This window comes from Protopterus annectens, chromosome 9.part0, assembly GCF_019279795.1.
Source record: "Protopterus annectens isolate FY-2018-M chromosome 9.part0, PAN1.0, whole genome shotgun sequence".
NCBI lineage: Eukaryota > Metazoa > Chordata > Ceratodontiformes > Protopteridae > Protopterus > Protopterus annectens.
The window spans coordinates 469,270,312-469,290,626 of NC_056743.1; the positions used below are offsets into that span (position 1 = coordinate 469,270,312).

General features: G+C 37.9%; 1 protein-coding gene across 1 annotated transcript in view; it reads left to right on the forward strand.

Moving 5' to 3' along the window:
* Positions 1–5,392: 5,392 nt before the first annotated feature.
* Positions 5,393–20,315, forward strand: part of MAK16 (MAK16 homolog) — a 1,440,501-nt gene continuing 1,425,578 nt past the window's right edge. Inside the window, exon 1 of the mRNA XM_044083006.1 lies at positions 5,393–5,459. Coding sequence (XP_043938941.1) covers positions 5,395–5,459 — 65 coding nt within the window. The 5' untranslated portion in view covers positions 5,393–5,394. The remainder of the gene's footprint in view (positions 5,460–20,315) is intronic.

The following is a 20,315-nucleotide window of genomic DNA, read 5'->3' on the forward strand; positions in this document are numbered from 1 at the left end:
GAAGCTGCTGTTCAGCGAATTCTTACCCTGGGAAAGAAGTCGCTTGACTGCTTCATTGTTTTGCCGTGTTCTGCACTGTAGTTTGGTCTCAGGGATTCCCTTGTCCGATATAGCTCCCGAGCATGAATATGCAACAGTTACTGACCTTAAGGTTAGGGTGTGGGTTAAGGTAAGTGCATATGTATGAAAGTGTTTACGTTTTTTTTTTTTTTGCGTTAGATGTATGGTTGAGTTACATGTGTATGTGTTTTCAGCGGTTTACTTTTGTTTTGGGGTGGTAGAATTAGGGTTAAGGTAAGTGTGTATTTGTTCGGAACTGTTTGCGTAAATGTGCAACAGTTACTGACCTTAGGGTTAGGGTGCGGGTTAAGGTAAGTGCATATGTTTTAAAATGTTTACCTTTTTTTTTTTTTTTTTTGAGTTAGATGTATGGTTGAGTTACGTGTGTATATGTTTTCAGCTGTTTACTTTTTTGGGGGGGGGGTAGAATTAGGGTTAAGGTACGTGTGTATGTGTTTGGAAGTGTTTACTGTTTTCTTTTGTTTTTGGTTGGAACAGCGATTTCTTTCCCTAGGAAAGAAATCGCTGTTCTGAGGTATCGACATTTTCAGCTTTCACTGAAAAAGGGTCGATGAAACATCGTTCGCTGTTTTAAGCATTCAATGTTTTAATATAGACCCCATATATACACATACATAAACAGAGGATAACATAAGATATATCTGGGATAAAGTTTTCCTGTGGATTCCATCATGGTATAGTTTATACTTATCCCTAATTGAATGTATTGCAACAATTAAGATGTTAGTCTCCCAACTGTAATTTTATATCTTTAGACACTTTCCTGTTCTATCCTAGTTCATGTCCAAGTTGCTTAGTATCTGCTACAGGGTTTAGAGATTCAATCATTTCTCGTAACATAACAATCTGGACCAAACATAGCAAGGGGGACAGTCTGCGGTGCACAACTGATAACAGGAACTTCTGGATTCATCATAGGAATGGGAGTGTCCTCTGGAACTTCCTCTGGAATTGGAACACAGGACATCTCACTCATAGATAAAGAGAGCCTTTCTCATAGGCTATATGTTGTGGTATAGGCTCGGACACTAGTCTCAAATGCTTCTGATTCTGCCTAAAATCTGCTCCTTCTGATTCCACAATGTAAGATCTTGTCTCTGGACCAATATTCTTCATGACACCAATCCAATCATAACCCTCTTGTAATGGAGTGAGCGGTTTTCTGGTCTTATCATAGTAGGACTTCTGGGTTTGGCATTTCTTCAACAGATTGGCTTTCACTAACCTGTTGTTCTTGACACATGGAAACAACAATTTAATACGGACGGGTAATATGGTTCTGGTTTTTCTTGACAGAAGTGTCTGAGCAGGTGAACCAAGATGTTTATCATAAAAAATATTTTTGAGATTCAGGCAAATACTGCTATTATCTCATTTTGACTTCTTTAGTAACTGTTTTGCACTTTGAACTGCATGTTCTGCAAAATCATTTGATTTCAGGTACTCGGGGCTACTTGTGACATGAGTAAAGTCCCATTCTTCAGCAAATCAACTGTTGGCTTGTAAACTGTGTGCCATTGACAGAAATAACTTTGTGAAGACTACCATGCTCTGCAAAATTACTTTTCATATTTGTAATTACAGTAATGGATGGAAGGTTGGGAAGTAGGTCAATCTCAAACCAATTGGACTAAGAGTCTACTAACACCAAATAATGTTGACCATTCCACTCGAAAATGTCTGCGGCTATTGCCAACCAAGGTAGTTCCAGAATTTGGTTAAGCTGAACTGGTTCCTTATATTGATGTGGCTTTGTACTATTGCGCACTGAACAAGATAAAAGTGCTCTCTCAATGTCATGTGACATAGTAGGTCAAATACTAGTCTTCTCACCCTTCTTTTGGTAGAGTCAGTATCTGGGTGACCATGATCCAAGATAGTAATGTACTCTAGTTGCAAAAGCTTTGGAACAATCACTTTTGGACATTTCATAATGATACCTTTGTCAGACAAACTCTCATCTCTGTATGGAAAATAAGGTTGCACTTCTTGAGGTAAACTAGATTGCTTTGATGGCCATCCATGACTGATAAAGTGGTTGAGCCTTTGTAAAACTGGATCTGTGGCTGTGTAATCTCTCAGTTCATCAAGTCGTGTGGAAGAAAAATGTCCCACTTCCATGACTTCAATATCAGGGTTCTCATTCTCATGCTGTTCTGTGGTGTTTCTGGGTGATCTGGATAAGGTATCAGCAAGATAAAGAAGACAGCCTTTCCTGTAGACAAAATTGAAATTGTACTTTTGCAATTTCAGCATCATATGTTGCAGTCAGGCTTGGGTTGAATGCATAGGCTTCCTCAAGATAGTGACTAAAGGCTGGTGGTCTGTTTTGATCTGGATAGGTCTACCATTAAACATAATCAAGGAACTTCGAACATGCAAACACAATTGCCAAAAGCTCTTCCTTGATCTGGGCATACTGCATCTCAATTTGGGTAAGAGTTCTCAATGCATAGACAACAGATTGATCTTCTTGTAGAATGACTGCACCTAAACCAAATTTCAAAGCATCACAGGAAAGTGTTACTGGCTTGGGAACATCATATTATCTGAGTATTGGTGGACTAGCAGTTCTCTGTTTCAGGAAATAAAATGCTCTTTGGTGTTGGTATAACTAAGACCAGGATACATCTTTATGTTTCAACTCTCTGAGTGGGGCTGAATGTTGGCTCAGGTCTGGAATAAACGTGCCTAGGTAGTTGACCATGCCAAGAAAATGTTGCAGGGCTTGATCATTGTCTGGTGCTGGTATCTCGAGAATGGCTGTTTGTTTTGAAGGGTCTGGTCATAAGCCTGTATTTGTAAATAAATGATCAACTTGCATTTCTGTGCATTAAGCTAAAGATTCACTTGAGGTGCCCTTTCTAGAGCTTTTCTGAGGCTTCTGTCATGTTTAGCTTTATCACTACCTCCTACCAATATGTCGTCTACTATAACAGGATAAGGATACTCAGAAAAAATTTGCTCCATTGCACTTTGAAAGACTTCACTTGTAGAATGTATCCCAAATGGCATTCTCAAAAATCTGTACCTGCCAAATGGAGTACTGAACGTAGTGAGCAATGGTGATTCATGTCAGGTTGAATTTGCCAAACTGAACTCTTTGCAGCTAAAACAGAAATAAATAGTGGCATTTGGCTTCAAGGTCGTCACTTCTTTGACTGTGTACATTGGATGATGAGGTCTTTTTAATGCTTCGTTCAAATTGCATGGGTCAATACATATTCTGTTGTTATCTGAGATTTTCTTATGAGATACCACCATGGAAGATGCCCACTCAGTTGGACTTTCAGCTGGACAAATCACACCTTGTTGCACCATTTTATCTAACTCACCTTTGACTCTGTCCTTCATGGCTACTGGAACTTTACGTGCTGGCCTGATAACTAGACTGACCTCTGGGTCTAACATCATGGAGTACCCAAATGGAAGTTTATCTAGTTTGTTTTCAAAAAGATCAGCATAGGTAGAAAAAATGTAATGGGCAAAATTAAAGTAGTGGTCTTTTAAGCTAACATGATTTACTTTCTTGTTAAATGAAAGCAGTTTTATTTTAAAACTGCCTCTGAGCCCTAATGATGACTGGACATGCCTCTTGACCACATAAAATAACAAGTCATAGGTTCTTCCAGCAGAGTAACATAAAAAGCACTACTGGGCCTTTGGTTTGAATTTCTTCACCTCCATAAGCAACAAGCTTTGTACACCTTCGCAAATTAAACCTTTCACCTATACATACTCTGGCAAATGTTTCTGCTGACATAACATTGTACTTGGAGCCTGCATCAACTTTGAGCTCTATGGGTTTGCCATTTATCCGAACAGTACAAAATATTTCATTATTTGCCCTCAAATCCACTGCACTGACCGTTTCATGAAGCACTGACACACCGTCAACATAAAGAGCAGAATTGCCACTGCCTAACTGATCAACTCATTTCTTAAAATATTCCCTTTTAATAAAAGAATGTGGGCCTTTTGATTTACAAAATCTTTTGAAATTATTCTATTTATTGCATTTGTGGTATTGTTGACCAAAAGCTAAACATTTCTCCTTTTTAGATTCATGACTTCCAGCACAATTACTTCTTCTTTCGGCTGCTCCCGTTAGGGGTCGCCACAGCAGATCAACTGTTTCCATTTCCTCCTGTCCTCTGCATCTTGCTCTGTCACACCAACCACCTGCATATCCTCTCTCACCACATCCATAAACCTTATCTTAGGCCTTCCTCTTTTCCTGTTACCTGGCAGCTTCATCCTTAGCATCTTTTTCCCAATATACTCTGCATCACTCCTCAGCGCATGTCCAAACCAACGTAATCTTGCCTCTCTGGCTTTACTCTACTATATACAATGTTCACCATTCTATACCAAAACTCACAACTCTGTTCATACTTGGCCCTCCCATCATGATGAAGAACCTGAAGTTTTACAATAACATTTTCTTAAATGCTTTTATATAACTTAGAGTCTTTTCCACAGGCCTATGAGAAGCTGTTACTTTTTATTCAAAACAGTTATTGGGCACAGCTACTTCTACATCTCCCTTCTCTGAAACAGGCTTCTCATCCATGTGAAGTAGAGTTCATCCTGTGTGTATTCAGCAAAAACTTGCATCAGTAGTTGGGGAACCAGAGATGTACACATGTCTGAATTAGAGAGAGGGTGCTTGCAAATGTTTGGCCACACATGACCAAGTATCTAGACCCCCAAAAAAGGTCTGTGAACCAATACTTACCAAATTTTATTGGGAAGCATGAGTAGGCTTATAATGCCCCTTGGGTTGATAGCCTAGTATTCTACTATGATATTTCAGGGTTCCTGTACATGCATCTAATGAGATATGCTGTCTCTTGTACAGGATGCCTCCAGACCTGATACTGAGTGGTTAACATGGTACACCCTGGTAGTGTTTCAACTCATACAAGCAATGTGATTTTTTACCCATTAACTTCCTAGTCATGTGAAGGGTTATCAGTCCATCACTATGAACGTCCATCTGTGGCAACATTGTTGTCTCATGTCCCTGTACTCCATGCCACTGCTGCAATTCATGGCCGTGCTCTGTTCACAACTTTGGCCTGTGTTTAGCATAGTAATGTCTGTTGTACAATATGGCCAGTCAATACCTTGTGCTGCATTACCTATGTATGGTATAGCATACAGCAGTTTTATGCAATAAACTATCATGGCGACGTACTGAAGTTGGCATGTGTAGCAGCAACTGAATCTTGACAGCTAGGTATTGGAGTGTTTTTGCTGGTGGATGGTCTCATTTCATAACACTTTGATTATCCACGGGTAGACTTCAGAATGCAGCATGATGACGTTCTTTGGGATGTTATTGGAAACAAACAGTTTTGTTCATTTAAAGTGAGTTCCCTTAAGCAAGTTTTTAAAACCCAGCCACCCAAGAATTGCGGTCGTCTAGCCATGCATTGCCCAGTACAGAGCTAAACAGATATAGCATTTTGTGCAAACTGAAAACAGTTGTGTTCCACAGTAAGGGTTGTGTGGAAAACTGACCTTGTTAACTATGCTGTCTGACCCAATAGATTGTTTTTGGTAGTGATATATTTTGCCTCATGGGTCAGCAATGCTCCGTTCGCCCTCACTACGCTCGGGCTCTCTCCGCTCCCCTACCCTGCCCCCAATTCCCAGTCGCCCCCACTACCTCTAAACTTATACCTATACACTCCTCCCACTAACCCCAAAACCAATCATAAAACAACTCAAATAACACCATCTACCAATCCTCATTTACTGCAACCTGCACACACCTCCCACTAATTACCACATTCCTCCTACTAATTCCTACACACATACCATTACAGCCACTCAACATGTGTGCAATCAATGTCATCACTCTAGCACTACTAGCTATAACCTATCATCTCACCTCCCATCACATAACTCTTCCTACACCATTACCATCCCATCACAACATACATCCACCTACTCCCACCACACTAAACACTATAGCCTACACATACCCTCAAGTAGTTACCACCATAGCACAATACCTCTGTTACCCACAACACTTATCAAAACAACCACAAAATCACTTTCCACACATAAGTGCATACACATTCTTGCTAACCTATCCAAACTCCTTCACCATATCAGTCACCAACTAAGATTAGCAGGTGACATACACCCTGATCCAGGCCCAAACCCTGACATACACTCCCCCTCCTCCCCACCCCCATCTAATAACTCAACCTTATGCTCCAGACCAAAGAATAACCTACTTTTTCTGAACTTAAACATATGTAGCATTAATAATAAAGTACATCTACTGCACACTCTAATAAACACATATTCCCCAAATCTACTATCCCTAACCGAAACTTGGTTAAAACCTACTTTTCCCGATATGGAATTCGTTCCCCCAGGCTATAATGCAATACATAATAACAGACTATTCAGAAAAGGGAGTGGTGTAGTATTACTTTATAAAAACAACCTAAAAGTTACCATTATTGATCCTCCTATACTGCCCCTAATGTCCTTAGAGCTACTACTAGCCAAACTTGAACTAGCCGACAAAAATATCTATGAATATTATAACAGGGTACATAACACCAGGTAATAACATCCCACCATAGAAGCCCTTTTACATTGGACCAATCAATACCTACCCCAAGAAACAATCATCCTAGGTGACTTTAACATAGACTGACATACATGCTCCAGTTCCAACCCCTCCAACTTCATAAATCTGTATAATTTCTCCCAAATTATTAAGTCTAGTATAAGGCTAGGTAATAATAAAAACAAAGAAAGCCTCCTCAACTGGACCCTAATAAACAATCCCAATACATTTTACCAAGCAGGTGTCCTACCAGACAACCTCAGTGACCACCAACCAACCTTCCTAATAAAATTCAAATCCCACACCAACTCCGAACCATCACTTGGCACCATTAGAAACAAAAGAAACTTTGACATAATAAAATTCAAACATGAACTACAATACCAAAATTGGAACCTTCTACAGACCCTCCCACTAGATGAAGTGGTTGAGCTATTTAACATTACCTTCCTAAATGTCTTAAGCACGCATGCCCCTCCTCGCACAAGCAAACAAAAATTTAAAATAGCCCCCTGGATCACAAGTACTACTAGAACCATGATAGCCCAAAGAAATAGAGCCTGGCATCAGTGGAGAGCAAATAAAACCAAAGCAACCAAACAAGAATTCCAGAAACACAGGAACGAAACAAAAAAAACAAATTCTACTAGACAAAATGAACTATTTTCTCAATTTGCAAAATAGACACCAAAATAACCCCCAAATATTCTGGGCAGGACTAAATACATTATTCCACCCAGGCAGGCTGAGTACCCCAACACCAGCCACTGTAAAGGATAACAGTGAAATCCCAGAAGCCTTTAAAAGATTTTTCATAGAAACCATTTCAAAATTAGTTAATCAACAACCCACAACTTCTATTACAAGCAACTCCAAGCCTGCTACCAATATCAATACCACCTTCCAATTCAAATCTTTTTCCACAGATTTTGTAAAAAGACCATTACGTAAACTCAAACTCAAACCAACTAGCCTAGCTACCGACAACATTCTAGCTGAATACCTTCAAATAGCTGCTAATGAGATAATATCAATTCTCCTGAGCAGATCAATAACAGAAAGCAAAATTCCAACAATCTGGAAAATAGCATATGTCACCCCACTACACAAAGGTGTGACCTGTGCAGACCATACCAACTATCACCCTATTGCCATATTATCCCCACTTGCCAAAATATTAGAAAAATGTATTCACCAGCAACTTATGCAATACCTACTAAAAAACTTCTCACTCCTACCCAACACAGATTTAGACTAGCCCACAGTACAACTGCCATCCTCTCCTTCACCAACCTAATCAACCAGAACTGGAATCTAGGAAAACTAACATTAGCCATATTTTTAGACCTTTTAAAACAAAATAAAGCTCACGGATGTCACTCGGAAAAGATTTAATTCACCACAAACAAAAATAAAATAAATTAATACACGTGTAATAGTAGTACTTAGCGCTTTCACCCTACATAACATAAGGGCATCTTCAGAGTACAAATACTAATTGGAACATACTGCATTTAAATAAAAAAACAGTAACCAAAGTCGTCTTTGATAGGTTGTACAATTAACTAACCATCAGGAATTTAAAAACATATATACCTAATTTAAGTATATATCACAGTGTTTATATATAAAACAATTTATCAACTAATGTAAACATATATATCTGATTCTCGTAACATGTATTCCCTCACTACACCTAAGGTATTCACTCAACCTGTAAAAATTGTAATAGTAATAATAATAATATTAAAATTCAATAAAACATATTTATACATATACATATATACAACCAGAGAAGGAAACAGACAAAGAGGTTTCACCTTTCATATAGTACTGTAAAAATAAAATGTTAAAAATATATGTGTATAAATAAAAATATATGTGTATAAATAAAAAAGTATTACTACACAAATATGTGTTTATAATAGTGTAAAATAAATAGCATAAACGTAATGGCAATTACAACAAACCTGTCCTCAGTTAGCCTAATTCATATATCTTACAGAATTAATAATGATAATGTATGCGTATAAGTAATATAAATAATTAATCACAAATATAAATATGAGCCATTATAATAAATATTAATTGTATAAAAACTAAAAATAGGTATAAAAATGTCTATGTTTATAAAACCCATATACTGTGTTGTGATGTGTTAAACAACTTGGTGTTGTATCAAATAACTTGAGATTTTAATTTTAAAATACTAGATATGGAAATGTGATCATTAATGCCTGGAAATGTACCTGCATTTAGTCTCAACTGCCAAATACATTCTTTGGCTTCTAGTAAAACATTAAAATCACCACCTTTGTAAGTTTCTGTAGAAATTCTATCTATAACAAAGAATATGAATCTCTTGAAGTTGTGACATTTAGTACTATGAACATATAAGGAATTCACAATTCTTTTGTTTTTTATATCCCTATTGTGTTCCATTACACGCTCCTTTAATTTCCTTATAGTTTTGCCCACATAGAATGCTGGGCATGATGTACATGAAGTTAAATAAATCACCATTTTTGTGTTGCAGTTACAGTGTCCAGCACATCTAATGGATCTTCCATAACCTTGCACCATAACATATGGTCCATCATTTATAAACTTGCAACATTTGCAAAATGCACATTTGTTCATTTTAGACAAATTAAATGTGTTGTCACTACTATTGTGTTCCATGTATTGTTTTAAATTCATGCCTCGGCTAAAACTAATCCTAGGAACAGATCCTATCGTAAGGTAAAACTCTTCCTTGTTGTTAAAAACACTAATCCAACAGTCTTTCAATATTTTGACAATACCTTGTGATTGTTCATTGTAGGGTAATACAAAGGCATCCCTTCTATTAATGCCTAAATTGTCATCCTGACTGTTGTATAGACCGTACTTAATAATGGGTCTAAGTGTGGTGTACCTTTTCTTTTTAACTTCTTCTTTTAACTGTTGTAATAAAAAATCAGGGTATCCCCTATCCAAAAACATTTTTGTAAGGAACTCAAGTTCAAGTTCAAATCTATCATCTTCACTCACTATTCGAGATAGTCTCACCATTTGTCCTTTCACAAGGTTTTTCTTTTGAAAGTGTGGATGACAACTACTATAGTGTAGGAAGGAGTTTGAATAGGTTTTTTTCCTAAAAATGTTGGATTCTAATATACCATTCTTATCATAAAATAGAACATCTAAAAACTCACATGTTTTGCCCTGTATATGACTTGTAAATCTTAAGAACGGTGATGTTGTGTCTAAAAATATAATAAATTCATCGAGCTCTTCTAAGGATCCCTTCCAAAACATGATGATGTCATCCAGGTATCTGGCATAGAATGTGATGTTACACCAATAGTTAGATGTAAAAACGTGGTTAGTTTCCCATTGAGCCAGAACTAAATTGGCATATATGGGTGCACATCTTGCACCCATTGCTACACCTGTCAACTGTTTGTAGTATTCCCCTTCCATGTACATATAATTGTTTAATAAAACCATTTCCATAAGTTCTACTAATAATTGTTGTTTTATTATATGTAAACCACTGTACTTCTCTAGTGTGGCTTCAAACATTTCCAGTCCCAGATCATGTGGGATCACAGAAAACAAATTTATAACATCTATGGTAACCATAATAATATTATCCTTGTAGTGTTCATTGTTGTAAAGCCTCACCATATCAATACAGTGCCACGAGTCCTTGATAATATGTGAAAATGTGTTTAGAATACCTTTACAATTAAAATCAATATACTTGGCTACCGCTTCTAATTTGGACCCCTTTGCTGAAACTATCGGTCTAAAAGGGGGGTTGTTGGTATCCTTGTGTGTTTTTGGAATACCAAAAACAGAGGGTGTTATTGGATGCTCTACTGTAAGGTAATCATATTCATCCTTATCAATGATTCCTTCCAACATATAATCTAATAATATCCAGTCTATCTTAGTGTAGGCTCGATTCATCTCGTATTTGGATACTTTCCCATAGGTGTCATCATCATTCAGTAAATCTGTCATTCTGTTTATATAATCTGCCTCAGTCATAATGACAACTCCACCACCTTTATCTGGTTTCATCACTCTATATTTTTTCTTTGTGCTCAATTCTTTTAAACAAAATCTTTCAGCTTGAGTGAGATTGTCATCCATTACTACATGTTTTTTCAACTCTCTCCGTAGTTGTGTCTCACATAACATCTCAAAAATCTGTATCATGGGGTTCTGGGGTGGAATAAAAGTACCGCTTCTTTTTAAGGTAAAACTTTGTGTATCTGGTTCAATTCTTTTGGCTTGGTTTGAAAAGAACATCTTCAAATTAAGCAACCTTGTGTAAACCTTAAAATTAATAAGAATTCTACCTATGTCATGTTTAAAATTTTGGACAAATGTAAAACCTCTCTTGAATAAGGAAACATATTCAGTACCAAAATGTATTCCTGTGTAGTTATATAAGGTAAAACCATCAACATTGACAATATATGATTCAGTTTCCATATTTTCTAAACAATTTAAATCTCCGGGGGGGTATAATGTGTCTAATGTCAAGTCTGAGGTGTCCCCATTCTCACTTGTAACCTCAAATGGTGTTATCATATCTGTTCCTTTAGGACTGATTACATTCCAAGGAATTTTTTAGACCTATTCAAAGGCCTTTAACATGGTCAAACATCCCAAACTTCTTGAGTCCCTCTCTGACCTTGGACTAGCCACTGACTCACTAGCCTGGTTTCAAAATGACCTAATAGGTCGACAACAAGCAGTCAGGTGGGATAACAGACTATCCACACTGCTCCCTATTACAACTGGAGTCCCACAAGGATCAAGTTTAGGCCCTCGATTATTTTCCATATTCATTAACGATCTCAACAGGATACCCAGGATGCAACTGTCATACAATATGCTGACGACTCAACACTAGTCTGCTCAGCCACCAACCATCTCACACTCCTTTCCACTACCCAACAAGCCTTCAAAACCACTGAAGCTTGGTTTCTCAGAAAAAAACCTGTTACTGAACCCCAAAAAGACCAAATTACTAATTTTCAAACCAAATAAATCCAACTTAGACACTGATTCTTTCAGTATTATGTCTAGTGATGTAACCATTATCTCCTCAGACTCCCACACAAAACTACCAGGTGTCACAATTTCTAACAAACTGAAGTTTGACCTGCACATAAATCAAACCATCAAAAACATACACAGAAAACTAGGCAGTCTGTACAAAAATAAAACATACCTAAATCAACAGACTAAAATTACCATGGCTCAAACTCTGCTCCTATCCACACTTCTGTATGCTGCCCCTGTCTTCACCAACCTATCCAAAAACAGAAATTAGAAAACTAGACACAGGTTACAATCAAACTGCCAGATTTGCCACAAATGCTCACTACCATTCCCATTATTGACACTTACTATACCAATTAAAGTGGCTTGAACTTCAAAATCTCATTACCTTCCACCAACTAGTTTTCACTAAAAGAAAACTCCTACTATATCCAGACAAAATACCAACACTATCTAATTTACTTAAAATACACGAAAACCCAAGACAACTATGCTCTAGTGACAAAACCTTAATCAAGATCACCAGAACCAACAACTCCGCAGGAGACTCCCTATTTCCTAACTACATAGGTAAAATCGGAACTCACTGCCCCCTGATATTACCTCAGCAAACTATATCATTAAGTTTAAACAACTACTAAAGGAAGACCTATTTATTAATAGACAATGTCCATGCCTTCCCCCAGATTGACCCTCTATACCTGCTTCTCCCTCAGGACTTTCTCCATCAGCCTCCACATACTAATTTACTGCATGTACTAGTATTCACAAACCTCATCTAGCAGTCCTACTATACTCTAGAAAACTCTCTATTACTCACTGTACTCCACATTTCTTTCTTACACCATCATACACAAACACAATATTGTAGATTCACACATATTTATGGGCGAATTATACATACTCTCATTAATTCAAGTAGAAATTACTGGGCATACAACTAATGTGCCTGCTACTGCAATTTTCCGCTAAAATATTTTTTTCTCTATGTACTTCTAAAATGTTATGTTTTGTACTTGCTATCTGTATTTGTGAAACAACTCTGTATGTGTTTACTTGCCTTTGTATATTTACAAACTGTGGAGCTTTTCTCCCTGGGCCTCTGCTGAAAAAGGACATTTATCCAGTCGGATTCTCCCAGTCAACAAATGAAAAACAAATAAATAAAACTAAATATTCTGTAATTGTCTTTTCTCTTTGCCAGTGCCACAGCATAATGCAGAGATAGTTACCTCACCCTGACACCAAATACAATTCCAAAGAATCCTCACCTAGATCTTCTTGCACTGCTGCTACAGTGACATGTGTCAGTGCTACAGAGTCCTCATATACCATGTACTTTCATAGCACCATATTGTGCAGTATGGTGCACCTACCAACTACATGACCCTGTGAAAGGTCACCACAAAATTCTGACACAGGTTATACATGTGCCAGATGGAGGATGGATGTCATAGGAACTAGCTACATAACGTAAAGGCACACTCTATACAATACCGTGTGCTTTCCATACCATTTGACAGTTGATGAATTAGAAGCCCTTATGTTTGATGCATCAGATAGCAGGTGGTGTAGATGGGCATCTTAATAACAATGTGTGTGCAGTCTATGGCCCATAGAACCTCATAGAAATGGGCTATGCTACCTACTGCAGATGCTACTCCTTGCATCTTAGTATGCCATCGTCATACCACCCATGCAATTGACTACTCTGACCTGCATTTGGTGTGGTACTCTCTGATACATAATTTGACCAGCCAGTCCATTGCACTGCATCAGCTATGTATGGTATAAACTTCTGGTGTTCCAAATAGCCGATTACCATGGTTTACCATGCTAATTTTACACTTTATGAATCTCACTACCATGGTTAGTTTCATCATTTGCATATGAGATTGATCTTATAATTGTGTTAATATTTATTTGCCTGTCATTCTACATCCATTATCATACAGTGATGGAGAGTGGTTACCTTGCAGATGTTTCTGAATCACTCTTTCCCTACAGATCCCCTCCTCTTCATGTTGTACAGAATAATGCCCTGTACTATTGTTTGCATACACCAAGTTATATACATGACAAACAGAGCACTTTTTTTATACTTGCAGTTATCCTACAGCGGGCTGTAAACAATTTTAAATTTCAGTTATTCTAAAGGACCAAGGCATTTTAACAATTCTGTAATTTAATGAAATAGTGGCGTTCTATATGGGGAAAAATGTATACACATCCTAAATTAGTCAGGAATTCAAATCATATTTTGATAACATATGCACTATAGTAAATTCATCAGCTTTAATGTTAAGGTGAAGTATATAGAAACTGAAATGCTTGCTCACCATTTTTTGACAAGTTCAGTCATTTCACAACAGGCTACTACAATACATGTATGTATTATCATCTGAGAGCTTCATTAGTCATTACTGTAGAGTAATTCTGATTTCTCTAAGACTGTTACAAAATAATAGGATAACCCTTAGATGGCAACATGAATTGGTGTAAAGATTCTTAAAAGTAAAGATGAGCTGATAAGAAGGCATTATCTGATTAGAAGATCAAATTTTCAAATTGTTAATAATTATTAGTTAGTAAGGATTACTACCATCAAATCTGGCAATCAACTGTAGGCCCAAGAGAGTTTATCAACTGCTTGCTTATGTAAGTTGATAAAAATTGTATTACTTTAAAGTAGTTCTGAGAACAGAAAGATTAGCGCTAGCAATGTTCTGCACTGGGTTGTGACAAGATGTCTTATTCGATAAAAATGCCCTTGTTTACATGTTGTTGATAATGGCAGTGTCCCTACATGTGTTCTCTTAATATTAAACTTATGGACTCCTGGCAAATTAAGTGTCTTAGAAAGGTTTTATTTTTTTTTTATTTTAGAAGAATGATTGTTTTCCTGCCTTCATATTACTTCTTTAACCCAATTAATTTCAAAGCACTCTGACGTTGTCAGTTCTTAATGTCTAAAATATTTTCAGGAAGTGCAATTAAAGCAAGTGATGGGCCACATATGACGCACGAGATTCCTCAATTTTAGTAGAATACAATTCGAGGATAGATTAAAATGAAGTTGTTTTTTTTTTTAAACCAAGCATCTGCATTAGATTGATACTCTTACTGAGTATCTTTCCATTCTGCACTATCACTGAGAATTGTGGTAACCATAGCCATATCGGTCATCAGTCTCTGGCTTGTGGAGTAGCCTTCCAGGCCAGTCACACTGGAACTCTCCATCATGCTGCCATACTCTACAGAACAGTCAAAGAACAGTTTGTTGATTAGTAGACAGCACACATATGTTTGCTGCTGAAAGATCAGGAGGTTGTGGGTTCTATTCCCACACTCCAAAGGGACAACTTAGTGAAGCATAAGGGGGTGCTGCACTACTGAGTGTGCCATAATTCAAATAAAGCATCGCACTGAGGCCCCATCTGCCCGAGTTGGTGGTATCTCAGAATGATGAAAAAGATCCTATGAAACTGATCAAAAATGACTAGTAGCTCCTTGGTGATCTGGCCAAATATCCCCTTGTCAGTCAGTATGAATGCCACTTCAGGTCTCCCCAGAAAATACACCAATTTCTTAGGTGGACTAACCCAGTCAATAAACCTAGTCAATACAGATAAATAAAATAAATATACTATCGAGCCCTAGAATTATTATGAATGTCCTGTCTATCCCACAGAAATAAATTATGATAATTAAGAAGATCCAAATTGTTTTATCATGGTGTGGATGGCAGTAGAAATGGCGTAGGGGTTATCCTAAAGGAGCAGTATGCTAAGAGTGTTTTGGAGATGAAAAGAGTGTCAGACAGAGTGATGTTTATGAAGCTGGAGAGTGATGGTGTAATGATGAATATTGTTAGTGTATATGTTCCACAAGTTGGGTGTGTGATGGATGAGAAAGAAAAATTTTGGAGTGTGTTGGATGAAGTGGTGATGACTGTACCCAAGGGGGAGAGAGTGGTGATTGGAGCAGATTTCAATGGGCAAGTTGGTGAAGGGAACAGAGGGGATGAGGAAGTGATGGGTAGGTATGGTGTTAAGCAAAGGAATGCAGAAGGTCAGATGATAGTGGATTTTGCGAAAAGGATGGACATGGCTGTGATGAATACATATTTTAACAAGAGGGAGGTGCATAAGATGACATACAAGAGTGGAGGAAGATGCACACAGGTGGATTATATCTTATGTAGAAGGGCCAGTCTGAAGGAGATTGGAGACTGTAAAGTGGTGGCAAGTGAAAGTGTAGTTAGGCAGCATAGGATGGTGGTTTGTAGTATGACATTGGTGATCAAGAGGAGGAGGAGGGTAAGGGCAGCACCAAGGATCAAATGGTGGAAATTGAAAAAGGGTAAATGTGAGGTGGAGTTCAGGGAAGATTTAAGACAGGTACTGGGTGGCAGTGAAGAGGTACCGAATAGCTGGCTAACTACAGCAGAGCTAGTAAGGGAGATGTCTAGAAAGGTGCTTGGTGTGACATTTAGAAAGAGGAAGGAGGACAAGGAGACCTGGTGATGGAATGAGGAAGTACAGTAGAGTTTACAGAGAAAGAGGTTGGCAAAGAAGAAGTGGGATTGTCAGAGACATGAAGAAAGTAGACAGGAGTATAAAGAGATGAGGTGCATGGCAGAGATAGAGGTGGTGAAGGTTAAGGATAAGGCATATGAACAGTTGCATGAAAGGTTGGACACTAAGGAGGGAGAAAAGGACCGGTACCAATTGGCTAGAAAGAGGGACCGAGCTAGTAAAGATGTGCAGCAGGTAAGGGTGATAAAGGATTATGAAGGAAACATACTCACAAGCAAGGAGTGTGTGTTGAGCAGATGGAAAGAGTATTTTGAGGGGCTGATGAATGAACAGAATGAAAGGGATAGAAGGTTGGTTGATGTACAGATAGTGAATCATGAAGTGCAGTGGATTAGCAAGGAGGAAGTAAGGATAGCTATGAAGAGGATGAAGAATGGAAAAGGCTGTTGGTCCAAATGACATACCTGGGGAAGCATGGAGGTGTTTAGGTGAAATGGCAGTGGAGTTTTTAACTAGATTGTTTAATGAAATCTTGGAAAGTGAGAGGATGACTGAGGAATGGAGAAAAAATGTTTAGGTACCGATTTTTAAGAATAAGGGTGATGCACAGAGCAATAATAACTACAGATGGATTAAACTGATCAGTTACAGCATGAAGTTATGGGAAAGAGTAGTGGAAGCTAGGTTAAGAAGGGAAATGATGGTTAGTGATCAGCAGTATGGTTTCATGCCAGGAAAGAGCACTACAGATGCGATGTTTGCTCTGAGAGTGTTAATGGAGAAGTAAAGAGAGGGTCACAGAAGGAGTTGCATTGTATCCTTGTGGACTTGGAGAAAGCATATGACAGGGTGCCTAGAGAGGAGTTGTGGTATTGTATGAGGAAGTCGGGAGTGTCAGAGAAATATGTGGTACAGAATATGTATGAGGGTAGTATGACAGCGGTGAGGTCTGCGGTGGGAGTGGCGGATGCGTTTAAGGTGGAGGAGGGATTACATCAAGGATCAGCTCTTAGCCCTTTTTTATTTGCAATGGTGATGGACAGGTTGACAGAAGAGATCAGACAGGAGTCCCCATGGATTATGATGTTTGCAGACAACATTGTGATCTGTAGTGAGAGTAGGGAACAGGTGGAGGAGACCCTGGAGAGGTAGAGATATGCTCTAGAGAGAAAAGGAATGAAGGTCAGCAGGACTAAAACAGAATATATGTGTGTGAATGAGAGGGAGGATAGAGGAATGGTGAGAATACAGGGAGTAGAGGTGGCGAAGGTGGATGAGTTTAAATACTTGGGATCAACAGTTCTGAGTAATGGTGAGTGTGGAAGAGAGGTGAAGAAGATAGTACAGGCAGGATGGAGTGGGTGGAGAAGAGTGTCAGGAGTGATTTGTGACAGATGAGTACCAGTAAGAGTGAAAGGGAAGCTCTACAAAAGGGTAATGAGACTAGCTATGTTATATGGGTTGGAGACAGTGGCACTGACAAAAAGGCAGGTGTCAGAGCTGGCTGTGGCAGAGTTAAAGATGTTAAGATTTGCACTGGGTGTGACAAGGGTGGACAGGATTAAGAATATGTATATTAGAGGGTCATCCCAGGTTGGAAGGTTTGGAGACAAAGGCAGAGAGGCAAGATTACATTGGTTTGGACATGTGGTGAGGTGGGATGCAGAGTATGTTGGGAAAAAGATGTTAAGGATGAAGCTGTCAGGTAAGAGGAAGGCCTAAGATAAGGTTTATGGATGTGGTGAGAGAGAACATGCAGGTGGTTGGTGTGACAGAGCAAGATGCAGAGGACATGAAGAAATGGAAACAGATGATCCACTGTGGCAACCCCTAACAGGAGCAGCCAAAAGAAGTAGTAGAACAAGAAAAAAGCAATTAATTACACTGTTTTAGCTGCACAACAATGTGTCCACCTTCAGTGAGCTCCAGTCACACCCCTTTGTTTAATGTGTTTAGTAGTTTATCTAGTGATATTTGGATCTATTTCAAAGTATCAAATGGCATCACTGTCAAATCCGATATAGTTGAGACCATATGATGGACAATTCAGTGCGTCTACCAAATAAAAAAAAACACAGTAGAGTGATGCAGCGGATACGTGCTGCTCCAATAACCATGAAGTCACTGGAATGAAACCATCCTCTTTTTGGAAAGGGTACAAAGCTTTTAACACTTTGGGGTTGGGAGGATGGCTTAATGGTTAAGGTGTTTGCCTTACAAACACAAGGTGCAGGGTTAGTCTCACAAGGGATAATTGGCTAGGCTTAAAATGGCTCACAAGGGCAGTTAGATTAGTACTAATCTATGAGCATATGAAACACCTTCAAACAACAGAAACAATGTTTTTGCAGGGGGGGGGGGGCAAGCCGCCATTAAATTAAATGCCATTCTAATTATGTATATTCCTATCACAGCCTGTAATGGAATAACTATAAGTTTACACTGATGGAAATAGAAAAAAAGTGTCAAAAATGATAATTATTCTTATCAAGTTTATTTATATTTCTTGATTAGTATAACTATAGATTAGATAGAAGCATTTTTTTGTCAGTAATACATTTGCCTTATTAGCTAGGTATAGTCACAGTATTCATTTATATTTTTCTTGTGTGTTTGTTTTCAAGATAATGAATTTCATTTTTATAAGGTAGATTTAGGTGGACAGGGCTGTTCTGGATGACAATGCATTTTGGATTTTGCATGTAAAATGCTAAAAGTTATATTTTTAACAACAAAGCACTGAAGGGATGGGGACTGGAACTCTTATCAAGTTTCTTTTAAGCAATCAGTTTCAGCAGAACAAAAGCAAAATAAATAAATACATTAAAGAAAAAAAACAAACTATGGGCCCAACAGAAAGACAAATTATAGACAGAATCCTGAATATAAAGGAACCAAGCAAAACAGTTTGCAGATTTAAAACAGAAATTGACAAACTCCAAGTGTAATAACTGAATGTAGCATAAAATTCCAGGTCTAACTTCACAAACGTCCAGGATGAACTGTCCATGATGCTTTACAGGCAGAGATTTTTTTTCTTGAATGCTGAATATGTCTTCCATAATATCTTTTCATAATTTTCAAACTCTCTTATATTGCAAGAAAATATGTACAAGAAATGTTCTCTCTGAACATTTATTACCCAGTCTTTCATCTATTATTTTATATAACTTGGATCCTTTAGCAGGTAGTAAATCCATCATAAATCTCCATAAACGATATTGCTATCGGAATTGATTATAGGCTCATAGAGGTTACAGGCTACTGCGCGACAAAACTGTTTCTACTACGTTTTAATTTTCTTCCTTCACTTGTTTATTGTGACTTTCTCCAATGATCAGCATACAATTCTGATATTATTTTACCAATAGTACTGGATAGTAGGTCATCAAATGAAAACCAGAAATGCTGTTTCGAATGTTACTGAAAAACACATTTGGGCAAACCAGTTCCTGCACTGGCCAGATTAAATTATTTTAGCTGAAGAAACTCTGGCTGAGTTGTTTACATTCCTCCTGTATGCGCTGCTATTTTTCATGTGCTGTGCAAATTTATATCTGTGCCATTCAGCCAAGGAGTCAGGATTCATGTAGTTTTTGATCGCAACACTTGTGTTTTGCCATTTATTTGCATACATTATCAGGCCATATACATGAGCTACATAATTGTGAAAAATATACTCGGGTAAGACATGCCTTTAAACTGCTAACACTGTCCCCATGTGTCTGCACATTATGGAAATACCCTTGACTGTATCTGAATACTGAATTTACATTATTGTATTTTCTTCTGTTTTGTTTAGGCATTATTGCACCATCAGTGTTACTTCAAACAGTTTAATCCAAAGCATGCTAAACATATTTAATGTTAATGAAAGATACATGAATACCACATGTAAAATGTTACTCCTTGTACATGTTGATGGAGTGCATAATTCATTGTCTTAAAATTTGTTTATCAGCCTTTCAGTGATAGTTTTGCAGTCTTTTCTGCTACCAGAAATGAGCGTAACTGTAAAACATTGCAGTTAGAATTGG